At 40.3% G+C, this 11,236-nt stretch overlaps 2 protein-coding genes across 3 annotated transcripts; both read right to left on the bottom strand.

The window, feature by feature from the left end:
- Positions 1 to 3,135, bottom strand: zgc:153990 (uncharacterized protein LOC768125 homolog). Its single transcript, XM_062433472.1, has 5 exons — positions 3,064 to 3,135; positions 2,115 to 2,336; positions 1,518 to 1,955; positions 1,197 to 1,250; positions 1 to 1,094 (listed from the first exon to the last, which is right to left on the bottom strand). The coding sequence occupies exons 2-5, from the start codon at positions 2,239 to 2,241 to the stop codon at positions 646 to 648; spliced, it is 1,068 nt and encodes a 355-aa protein (XP_062289456.1). The 5' UTR covers positions 2,242 to 2,336; positions 3,064 to 3,135; the 3' UTR covers positions 1 to 645.
- A 776-nt stretch (positions 3,136 to 3,911) lies between these two features.
- Positions 3,912 to 11,031, bottom strand: capns1a (calpain, small subunit 1 a). 2 transcript variants are annotated; one of them, XM_062433383.1, is made up of 11 exons: positions 10,943 to 11,031; positions 9,755 to 9,811; positions 9,623 to 9,659; positions 9,418 to 9,510; positions 8,432 to 8,489; positions 8,204 to 8,268; positions 7,412 to 7,484; positions 6,752 to 6,826; positions 6,157 to 6,273; positions 5,978 to 6,036; positions 3,912 to 5,855 (listed from the first exon to the last, which is right to left on the bottom strand). In XM_062433383.1, the coding sequence occupies exons 2-11, from the start codon at positions 9,799 to 9,801 to the stop codon at positions 5,829 to 5,831; spliced, it is 651 nt and encodes a 216-aa protein (XP_062289367.1). In that variant the 5' UTR covers positions 9,802 to 9,811; positions 10,943 to 11,031; the 3' UTR covers positions 3,912 to 5,828. The 2 variants fall into 2 exon arrangements, with proteins under 2 accessions (XP_062289367.1, XP_062289368.1); XM_062433384.1 differs by having other exon boundaries at positions 10,935 to 10,956.
- Positions 11,032 to 11,236: the final 205 nt, after the last annotated feature.

The raw sequence follows: 11,236 nt of genomic DNA, 5'->3' as shown, positions 1-11,236 counted from the left end.
CAATCACAAATTATTCAGTTACAGGTATTTCCAAAGTATCTAACACACCTTATTTAGCTTTCAGACGTATAGACCATATAATGGTCAGGTGCGGAAATCCACTCACCATTACAGTACATGTGATAATCTCCAGACATTGACGTAAGGGAACGCTACAACTTACACACACACACACACACACACAAACACACACACACACACACACACACACAAATGGATTCAACTGACTTTCCAAAATGAAAGACTCATTCTTTCAACATTAAAAGAATGTAAAGGCTTTATATGTGTATGCTTGATTTAAAAAAAAAGCTTTACAACGGAAGTGGTAGGAGTCTCAATTTCAGTAGCAAAAAAAAGAGAGAAAGAAAGAAGAAGAAAAAAAGAACCCCTCCACATGTTCTTTCTTTATGGCTAACATTAGTTATGTTCTTAGTCCTTTTTCCTTTGACCACACAGACAGCAATTCCAACAATACAATGTCTCTACGAATACAGTTTTAAAATATAACCACAGAAAATCTGTTGGGTACTATCAAAAAGTACAGTAACCAGCGGTGGGGTCCAAAGGAACTTAAAGGTTCCCGTGCCTGAAGGCCATATATGAAGTCAGTGATACAACTTAACATCTCTGTTTGACACCTCGTTGCTATAACGTCGGCCGTCCATTTAGTTTGTCATGCATGAGCGCGATGGCTCCGCCTGTGAAGTCTCTGAGAACTTGCACCGTCTCCCGTTGGAGCTGCAGTGACTCGCGCACAAACTCCTGCTGAGTCTCCGCCAGCTGCTGCACCGACTCGGACAGAAGCTCGAGCGATCGGGAAACGGTCTCCAGCAGGATGTTGGTGGCGTGCTGCTCCTGAAGGCTCAGCGATGCATTTTGTAGCATGTTTTCCCTCACGTTCTGTGAGGACTGGCCTGGCGCTGGAAGCGTGGCTGATGAGGTTGAAGGTGCCGAGGACGTCTGAGGTTGTCCTTGTTTCTGGATGCCATTGTTTGCCATTGTTTGGTGATCCACTGTCGGTTTTGCTGCAGGAGTGGAAGGCGGCATGTCGTCCCTTTGGTCTTCGTCCGAGTCTGCAAATGCAGCATCAGGATCTTGAATCAAAGAAAAAAGTACATCAGTGTTTTGTTATTACTATGACATGTTGCTTTTATTCAAGGTGTTTCTTAATTTATATCCAAATCTTGACCACTCACCATCTGTGGGGGGTACTTCATAATTCACATCGAAAGAAAGTTGTGATGAGTCCCCTGTAACAAGCACATTATATATATATAAAACAACTGTATGTAATTCTCTGGGAGAACTTCTTAATTTAGCTTTTATAATGATAAGTTCATCTAAAACTCTAAAATGAGTCGCCCACTCTCGTGAACACAAAAGATAATACTTAAAGAGGATTGAGTCGTTTAAAATAACTACCAAAAGACATGTCAACTTCACTGATGTTTAGACTTAATTTGAACTATTCCTTTAAGCCCTCATGACAGGGTCAGAAACTGAATCCTCTTTGCTACCTGACGGTGGAAGTCCGCTCGTATTGAAGGAGTTTGGTGGAGGCATAGACGTCACATCCAACCCGCCGTTGGGAGAACTCTGCATTCCCATCATATCCTCTTCGTCCATTTCCTCTTCCTCCTCTGGCACATCATCATCATCTCCCAGGGGGCCAAAGTCACCCGTGCTCTGGTCCTCCTCGTCCATCTCCAGAATCTGGAGTACTATTTTCTCTGTGGGATTAAGGTCTCTGGAAAGACGTGAGTTGAGGCCCCTGTTGGGCACAGTCCCTGACCGCATGGCAGCCACTTTCCGCTTAGTGTCACATTTTAGGTCAGACCATTTCTTGATGACCTCGATGACCTCCCGCTGGCACTCTCCGATCTCATTTACACGTGCCGTAATCTCTGCCCATGTGCGCTTCTTCATGTCTGTAGGAACGCCACGGTTGAATTTACCTTCAGGGGGGGAAAAAAGTCAAATGTCACTGTGTCAGTCATGTATGCTTAAACCATTTTATTGTTGATCATTCACTTTTTAGGAAACCAGAAACAACGCATCTGCAATTAAAAGGTGAATTAAAGCATTCTGAATAGGATAAGTACATGCACACATACCTACAACAACCATACGATGTTTCCTCACTTCATCCAACAGTATGTGGACTTCACTGAAAGAGAAACGAGCTTTTCTTTTCTTAAAACGTGTGACACTGTCTTGGTTGTAGTACATCGGTGAAGACATCCTCTGCACAGTGCCAACAGGTCTCCAGCAACTGTGAAGTCTGTGCTGTGTTTCAGCTGCTCCAGCTGTCTGTCAGGAGGTGTGGTGTCACAAATCTGATTAACAACAAAGTGAAAAGAGCAAGTGTGAGTGAAACCGCTCATGTGTCACCACTGTTACTAAACTCTGCAACTGATCTTTGAGGGCTGATGACAATACACACAAATAATTGACTTGATGAAAGCTGAAGTAACACATCACTAATATTGATACAAACACACTCGTGCAGGCTCAGCAGCTGAGCACTGGTAGTGTGTGCAGTCTAGTTAGTTGATAAGGGAAATAGGTAATAAATGCAAATTAACAACATTTCAACTGTATTGTTATTACATGCATGGGTGTGAGTGTTCCTGCATACTGAAGCAGATAAATAGAGCAGGTTTAGTGTAAAGCTAACTGTCAGTGTTAGCCATGAAACAGTGAATGAACAATGGACGATGCTACAGTCACTCTACACACGCGATAGCACGGTTAGCTCGCTAAATTTAAAGCCCACTTATGCTTACAGCCAATAACACATTTCCCTACATTACTCTGATGATTTTAACAAAAAAAAGCTCTTCTATTTTCCCACACAGGTAGACATACACTCGGCTGTCTGGCTTTAGTGTTACGTTACACAACAAAACACACTAGGTTAGCTTTAGCTCTCTTTACAGCAAGACAACGACAGCTAACGCTAGGTTCCAGTCAGAAAAGGCTAATGAAGCACTTAGTTCACGTAACCGCACTTCTCGAGGTGTCAAATAACGGTCAGAATAGCCGAGGAGATGGTGAACATACCCCTATGTCAATGAAGTTGGGATTTGGTCCAGAAACGTGTAGATAAACTTCCTTATCGGCAGGATAGCTACTGTCAAGCTAGCCAGCTTGAAGCTAACACTGCACTAAACATGTCCGGTTACTGGCTAAAGCCTGGTGTACCCACACTGTCATACTGGTATGGTAACATTACGTGGCCTTTAGTATTAGTTCGACGTGTAATTCATAACAATAACCAGTGTTCATATGGTGATTTCACTCATCATGTTTTATTTACATTTTTATTTTATGTGTTGTAACTCTGTGCTTTAATCTTGAAAGAGCACGCTTCATTTCTGGTGTCACGCTGGCTTGATTAAAACACATACACACACACACACACACACAGGTCTGATATTCACTAAGCTTTTGCAGATGACACCAAATCTGTAGTTTTTTTGTCTAGTCAATGCATTTAAATGACTTCCTAGGATACACTGTTTATCTATATACCTTTAGGACAGATAGAAGATATAAAATGTTCAATTCCCACTGTTACGTTTTTATTTCTGAGGCTATGATTTAGTGAATAATATTATATAATTACACGGAAGAACTCACAGTATAAATATCATTTTGAGCTGCATTCAAATTGGCTATTATAACTCCCTTAAGCCAAACTTCAGTATTAGCTGGTGCCTACTTTGAGCTCAAAATTGCCAGTTTGAAAAGACTGTTTGCCAATGCTGACAAAATGCTGAATCTGAATGATCCAGAAGCAGATCCCAGTCCAGCCAAACTATGAATTCATTAGTCACAGTGTAATGAGTCAGCTTGGCCAGTGATCTAATTGTCAGCAGTGCATCAAAAATAAGACCGACACATTTATCACACCCTTTTTATTCCAAATACGGCACAAGTATTTATTTCACCGAGCAGTTGAATAACTGTGGCTACGACATGGTTAAAAACCTCTAATAATGGCATCTTAAACATTGGTTGCATGCATTAGTGGCATACACATCTGTTACATATAATGAAGTCACACATTGTGCTGACATTATCTGATGCAGCAAGTTTCAGTACACAGTGATAAGTAGAAGTGACCAGTAAGCTGCTATGGCAAAGGTGTAAAACTGGCATTAAACATTAAACATTAAATGGCACAATATCAGCCTGCTCAAACAAAACAGTCTTAGTATGTTAATGCACATTACTATAACAGAAGACATATAGGGCTGGATATAGTGGATATTTACAGTAACAAACTATTAATATTAGCTAATTTGAAACAATGTTTGGGATTTTTTGACATTTGAGATATTTTCTACTAGTTGTAGAAATCACTGGGATTCTAGATTGCTTTGCATAAACATTAACAGTGCAACTCTGATGTAAAAAAATGGCGTTTACAAATCATTAAAGCATGATTTGATTGCAATAGGCTGTGGTGCAAGTGAGCCATAATTTATATAATCCAACTAAAATGATAAACTGTCTGATAAATGGATTTAGGGCTGATTTCACAAAGACATCAAATATAAGTGAGGTCTAAAAAGTAGTACACCTCTCCTCAGGGCTGTGTGGGCATGATTACCATCCCCCAACACTCCTGTTAACTGTGCTTCACCTGTTGGCTTGGGACAACACACATCCTTATGACCTCACGTACCTCTCAGAATAGTTCCGCCTAATTTGAGAGGAGCTCTGCTCAGCCATAATACCTGAAAAAACCTGTGTAGGTGCTGAGCCTTTAAAGTGGACTCTTTTAAGGCCCTGTGTACATCCTCACAGGTGACTTCAGTTACTGGGAAGGCTGGTTAGACCTCTGCTCAGGCTGAAACAGGGCGAAGCTTTTCTGAGAATTTGCAAGGACAGTAAACTCCATATACTTGTATACTACACATATATGAATGGTGTTGCCAGCATAGAGATAGAGATGTCAATCAAGGAGCTATACTGTACATGCCCACACAGCTCTGAGAAAGCTCTTCTTACGCCAAACAAGGGTCTTCACTGTGTAGGTGGCTATTCAGACAATAAAAAAAATGGCAGAACAAGCTACAGCTTCACTCTGCTGCATTCAACTAAGTAGTTTTTCCTGTTTTGACAATAATTGTCTGAGTTGTCAGAAAGACTCATGGTTCTGAGATAGCCTGGGGTTAAGGTGGGTAACCTTCAGCCTTTTAACTGTCAGTCTGCATTTTTCGGAGACTTTCTAAAACCTTTCTAAACTTTAGCATTTTGGCATTAAAACAGTTCAAATAAACCCCACTACTGGCCTCTTTAGACCAGCCCACCATACTGTATCTTTGTTAAACTGGCCCCAAAGCACACACACAGCTTCCTGCTTTTACAATAGATCTTTCCCAAACGTCACGATGTAAAACAGTTTGATGTCGGCCTGCCTCCTTCTCATGCCATGTAGATTAGTGGGCATTAGTCATAACAAGAGCTGATGCCAAACAAGCTCACAAAATTAACCCAATTCAACAAACTGTGCTATCACGTTGGCTTAATACTTATCCAGAGCATTCAGTGGCATTTCTTTTTTTTTTACCCTCAGCTATGGCTACCATTGTGAGTGCAGGTTTGTGCTTTTCCCCGAGTTATAATACAGCATCGAATCTGTCTTACAAGTAACAGTGACACCAGACATTGAATTAACATTCAAGATAAACCTGCACACACAAGGGATCTGCTGAAAGACAGGGAGGAGTTGAAGGGAAGGTGGAGGAAATATATTTTGTATCGTGTAGACAAACAAAGTGGTTCCGTAAAACAAGCGTGAGAGGCGTCAACTGGACTCAAGAGTACATGGTCAACTGAAGCCACTGAAAAGACAAGAGCAGAGAAGATGACTTAATGAAAACCATGAAGTCTTCCTATCAACAGAATCAAATTCTTTTAAAAAACAGAATTCCAGTGATATTAAACATGACTGAGATGAGTTTACCTCCTTAATATTGACTTTGATGGTCCCATTGTTATCCTTATCCAGGGTTTTGAAGGCACCTGAATCAAAGCAGATATAAAGTCTACTACACCTTCAAAACAATCGTTCTTATCACACGGATAAAGCTGCGAAACTAACGAAGAAATCAATTTAGCTCAGCACTGCTCTTTGAAACTTACGACACATGGCGTCCAGCCTCACGAGGCAGCCGATGTAATTGTCGAAATCCATGTTCCCATTTTCGTCGCTGTATCTGCGAATTAACATCTGGAACAGCTGGTCGTTGAGGGGGAAGCCTGAGGAGGAGATGATTGTACAATTAAACTGCATTTACACAGAGGGTCTGAACAGACTTGCTGCTTAACACTAATATATTCAAACAACTGGTATCATATTAGAATCATTAACCCTTTACATAGAGCTCAAAGATAAGGGTAGATTACACCAATATCTGTCAATGACAATGACAAATATAATCTCACAAGTTCTACATTTGACAGAATAATAACAGTAAAATTATCATAATTACATATATGTGTCTGGCATATAAAAGAACTATCAACATCCCACACTGTCTATCTTCAAATCATGCACACCCTCATGACTGCTGACAGTTAATTATAGGCCCTTTTTCAAGATCTTCCTGCATCTATGGCTTGTGCTTTATCTCTGTTATTACAGGTATTAGTCAAATTTTGTTTTGCCTTCATTCTTGTCAGTAGCTGAGCAAACATTTAAACAATATAGGGTGGGGTGAAGGGTTGGAGGACTCACCAGCAGCTCTAAAAGCGTTGGGTAGCTCCTCTGCACTGATGACACCGGAGCCATCAGAGTCGTAGGACTTGTACACTCCCTGAACAAGAACAACACAAGTATTTAAAGACTAAAAGACTAAAAAACAAACTACAAACTAAATAGATTATATTTACTGTATTACAACTTTTTCATAAATACATACATAAATACAAATATATACACATATTTTCTTATTCATATTAAAATAATAATAATAATAATTATTATTATTATTATAATAATAATAATGATAGTGAAGGTGTGTTTTTCTTGTGCTGCTAATCTTAATCAACAAGCACCAAAAACATCACACCATTGATAATAGTATATTTTACATGAAATGAAAATTGGTTCCAGTGTAAAGCCAATTTAATAACATGTCCTTCAGTAAACAGAGGGCAGATTTAAACTAAACTGAAGTAAAACATGATAGTTAATCATTAAATAAGAATGAGTTTGGCACAATGTAGATGTAAATCATTGTCCTTTGTAACCGTTGTAAATGGATGCCATATTGTTTAATCTACAATTGTCTTCTGTGTTTACTGTTACTGGAGATAATTGACTCTGGCCACAGGAATGTAACCAAGCAACACAGAAACAGATGTGTAGGACAAAATGAAAATGGGCCCGCTGTACTTGCCTGCCATTTCTTTACATTGTTCCAGAGGTGTTTGAATTCATGGAAGCCCAGTTTACCAGTGCTGTCGCTCTGAAACAGCATTAAGGACATGAGCACATACGGTCTTCTCTCGCTGCAGCCTACACATTCGTATTACTTGTCTACACACTGGTGACACTCGAACATTTTTATGTGGATTCCTCACACACGCAGAGCAGAGGTCACAGAAGGAAAAGTGTGTAAAGTTGCCGTCTAAACTTGTTCACAACTCTGCAGCTGATGTTTACACGACAAATAACAAGGATAACATAACTTCCATTTATCTACCTTTATAATGTTTTCTAGTGGAATGCATCACTATTACTGATTATCAAAAATACAGGTCACTTCCAGCTTCTATTACAAAGCTATGAACCCTGTATTTACATAAGCGTAGTTTCGGATGCTATTTAAATCTTCATCTGACATTTCTACTTTTGGAGCAGCATGCCTGAGGAAACTCGTATCTGCTCAGTGTTTAATCCTAACATATTTCAAGGTCGTAAACCCTGATCATCCAACACCGCGGGCCAAAATGACTGCAGACTTGGTCCGACTGTGAAAATCTGTTTTGATGGCCAAATCATGGCAGCTTTAATAAACTGTGGGTGTGATGGAGTCTGCTGAGCCAACATGTCCATTTTTGTGGCCAACAGTTGATGTACTTGCTCTGTGTTGTGTGTTCTGGTTTGACTGGGCTGTCACTGTCAGCCTCATGCTGTCACCTGGATGACACAACACAGAAAGCCTAGTAATGATAGAAAGGATACATCCATGACTGCCACCATGCTCCTACAGGACTCAATGCTGAAACCGTCTGTCTTCAGGTCTCCATCTGAAATATGAGAGAAAAACAGTCAATCACTATGGTGCGTGTCTCTTTTTAATATAAGAACTGAATCTAGGTAGACTGAATGATAAAGACAAGACAATGAATACACACAGGATGGGATGTGTACTTTAAGAGATGAAACATGACAGATGAAAACATGTCTTACGCTTTGAAATGATTCTGTTTAGGATGTTCATCAGCTCAGTTGGGCTCACTTCCATGTCCTAAATGACAAATATTCAACATGAAAAAGCCTGCAGAAACACAACTGTATGGTGGAACAAAATGTGACGGTGGAAAAATATTCTTTAAAGCAATCAATTAAATCAAACCCCTGATTTTTTTCTGCAATAGCCTTTTACTGTGTATAGATTCTGCAATTATCTTTCTATGAGGCAGTTGTAATTGGTAGTGATGGAAACCGCCTTTCTGACACTGGATTCAAATTTCCTACCTAACCATGAGGAATTAAGCACAATGTTATTTCAATGATAACACTGTTTATTGTGCAGTGTCTTTACACTGTGTCAGAGCTGTGTCAGAGCTGTGTCATATTCAAAGCAAACAGAACTTCCTTCTTCTGCTGAACATTAACTCCACTGGAAAAACACTGCAGACGCTTTCATTGTGAGACATCCAAAAAGAAATCTAACGCATCATTTTGTGCAGGACCATCTTTGATTTTTTCAGGGCAGTAATAGAACAAGAAGCAGCGGCCACAACGAGCGGTTAGATGAAGAGATGCAGGTGACAGACAGACTGCACACCTCCAACTCCTCAGTAATCAGCTTCACTTAGCCCTGCTGTCAGGTGGAAAACTACTCCTGCACTGTGCTGCATGAAATCAGATGGTTGTAATTATGTTTGACTGACTTCTTCATTAAGACTACGCAAGTGTCTTTGGTTGAAATGTAAACAAATATACCAGCTGCCCCCTTGTTGTGTTTCAGGCCAAGTAGCTGCTGAAGGAGTGTTTGCTCTGGTAGTAAACCACACTTGCGGTTACCACGGAAATCACGGGTGAAATCTCAAACTTTAAACAGTCAAAACAATCTTAGATCTTGTATGATATAGTATGGTTACTGCAAAACAAAACAAAACAAAAAAAACCCTACCACATATGAAAGTAGAAGTACAGAGAGGTAAACTCACATCTCCGGCTAGTTGCTGGAAGACTCTGCGGAACTGTTTCTCCTCATCGCTTTCGTGCTGCTCTGCGTACGCCACTGGCCTGCGTGGTGGAGGCTGTAGGACGGAGCCACAGGCAAACATTAGAAACACTGTCATCATCCAGTTTCTAGCAGTACAGTGATGGACAGATAAAATAATAGCTGGTAAAATAATGTCTGAAACTCACAGGATCAGTAGGCACAAACTGGGCTGGGTCGATGTTGCTGCAAAGATCAAAGATGGGATCAGAGATAAAGAAACAAGTTAAAACACAGTACAAATGTTTTGGCTTGGACAAGTAGATGGTGTTGATTCTCACCTGACAACATCAATGAGGCCACCGATTAACTTTTTGGCAAGAAACATCTTCCGTCAGCTGTGAATGTAAAACATAAGAAACATAATCAGACAAAAGATATGCAACCTTTAACACCACCTCAGTCCAGACTCTGATGAGATTTAGCACCATAGGCTCATGGTTTTATGTGTTTATCTATGGAGTAAGTGCAATAAAATGATTTGCATTAACGGTGGCTGTGATTGCTCGCAGTAATGCACAATGAGCTGGAAAACGATTTCAGTCACAAAACTGGCAACAGTCATTAACTAAGCATTAATTCAAACATGCTGTAGTCAGCGCTCTCAAAGGAATCGGTTTAGTTTCAATGTTATGCTGCTGGAGGAGTAAGAACCACTAACAAAACCACAGATCAGTTCCGATTGAACATGAGACAATGAAACTATTAACAGTGAGAAACTGAAAGCTGGAGTAGACGGCAAACTAAAAAGCAATGCAATGCTGTCAATCATTACAAACATGTAACAACTGTTCATATCGCTCTGGATCTTGTCATATTTCTGTTGTTATTCTGTTCTGTCTATGTTCACCGGTGTAGTGTTTCAGCAGCTACGCTAAAGCACCATTGGTTGGGCTTGTTATCCATTAAGCAAAGGCATGTCCTGTGTTTTCTTCGTCTTAATGGTGGCACACCCACTAGCCCCTCTTGACAGGGTTCCTGTATAGAAAATATTAGATGCCGCACCCACACAACGAAGGATAACACAATCATTCGAAGATAGTTTCATTGCACTATACGATGGTAATGACATCTATAGCTCATGTCTCACACGTACAGCAACTTTCTGCTAAGATTGAGTAACTTGCTTTAGTCTATCGAAAAGCATATAACTAATTTATATTGTATTAACATTATGCTCGAAGACTGTCATTATGTCAGGGGTAGCTCACGATTTTATTGACCCATTTCTGACTAAAAGCAGCGAAGCATCTCAATGTAACTGCTTAAGCTACTGGCGATAGCTTGTACAGCAGCTAACTTTAGCTAAAGAAGCTAGGCTAAGCAAGCTACACGGTCTCGCGAAGTCAACAGTCAAATTCAGTAAACTCTACTTAATTAACGAGACATATAACCACCCAACTCTATACTGCTTCTGTTAAAAGATTACAACGATACTTTAGTCTCTAAAACTCGACATACATATTTACCGTAAAGCAACAGCACTCTGAAAATAGTTGGCTGCGGTTTCGGGAGTTTCACTGTATAATCAGTTGGCAAGAGGATCCGTCAACACGCCCCAACTACGCCGCAGAGGGGCTTTTTTTCCCCAGGAAGGCAAAGTCATGGCCCGCCCTATTCTGCCTCTGATTGGCTTATACTGATATCTTATACCCTAATAATAACCAATCTTACGTCTCATACCGATATCCAACCAACCAAACCAACGAGGGCAGTGAGAACTAGCCAATCAGAGGCAGAGTAGGGCGGGCTATGACTTCTAC

This window comes from Scomber scombrus, chromosome 14 (assembly GCF_963691925.1).
Source record: "Scomber scombrus chromosome 14, fScoSco1.1, whole genome shotgun sequence".
Taxonomy (NCBI): Eukaryota; Metazoa; Chordata; class Actinopteri; order Scombriformes; family Scombridae; genus Scomber; species Scomber scombrus.
The sequence above is the reverse complement of the archived record's forward strand: the minus strand, read 5'-3'. Positions and strand labels throughout refer to the sequence as shown.

Coding starts and splice junctions, on each gene's coding strand:
- zgc:153990 (XM_062433472.1), bottom strand. CDS start 2,241: ATGTCTTCACCGATGTACTACAACCAAGACAGTGTCACACGTTTTAAG. Junction 1,956..2,114: donor ACATCGTATGGTTGTTGTAG/GTATGTGTGCAT, acceptor CCCCCCCTGAAG/GTAAATTCAACCGTGGCGTT. Junction 1,095..1,196: donor TGAAGTACCCCCCACAGATG/GTGAGTGGTCAA, acceptor CTTTGATTCAAG/ATCCTGATGCTGCATTTGCA.
- capns1a (XM_062433383.1), bottom strand. CDS start 9,801: ATGTTTCTTGCCAAAAAGTTAATCGGTGGCCTCATTGATGTTGTCAG. Junction 6,827..7,411: donor TGTAAAGAAATGGCAGGCAA/GTACAGCGGGCC, acceptor TTGTTCAGGGAG/TGTACAAGTCCTACGACTCT. Junction 6,037..6,156: donor GAGGCTGGACGCCATGTGTC/GTAAGTTTCAAA, acceptor GCTTTGATTCAG/GTGCCTTCAAAACCCTGGAT.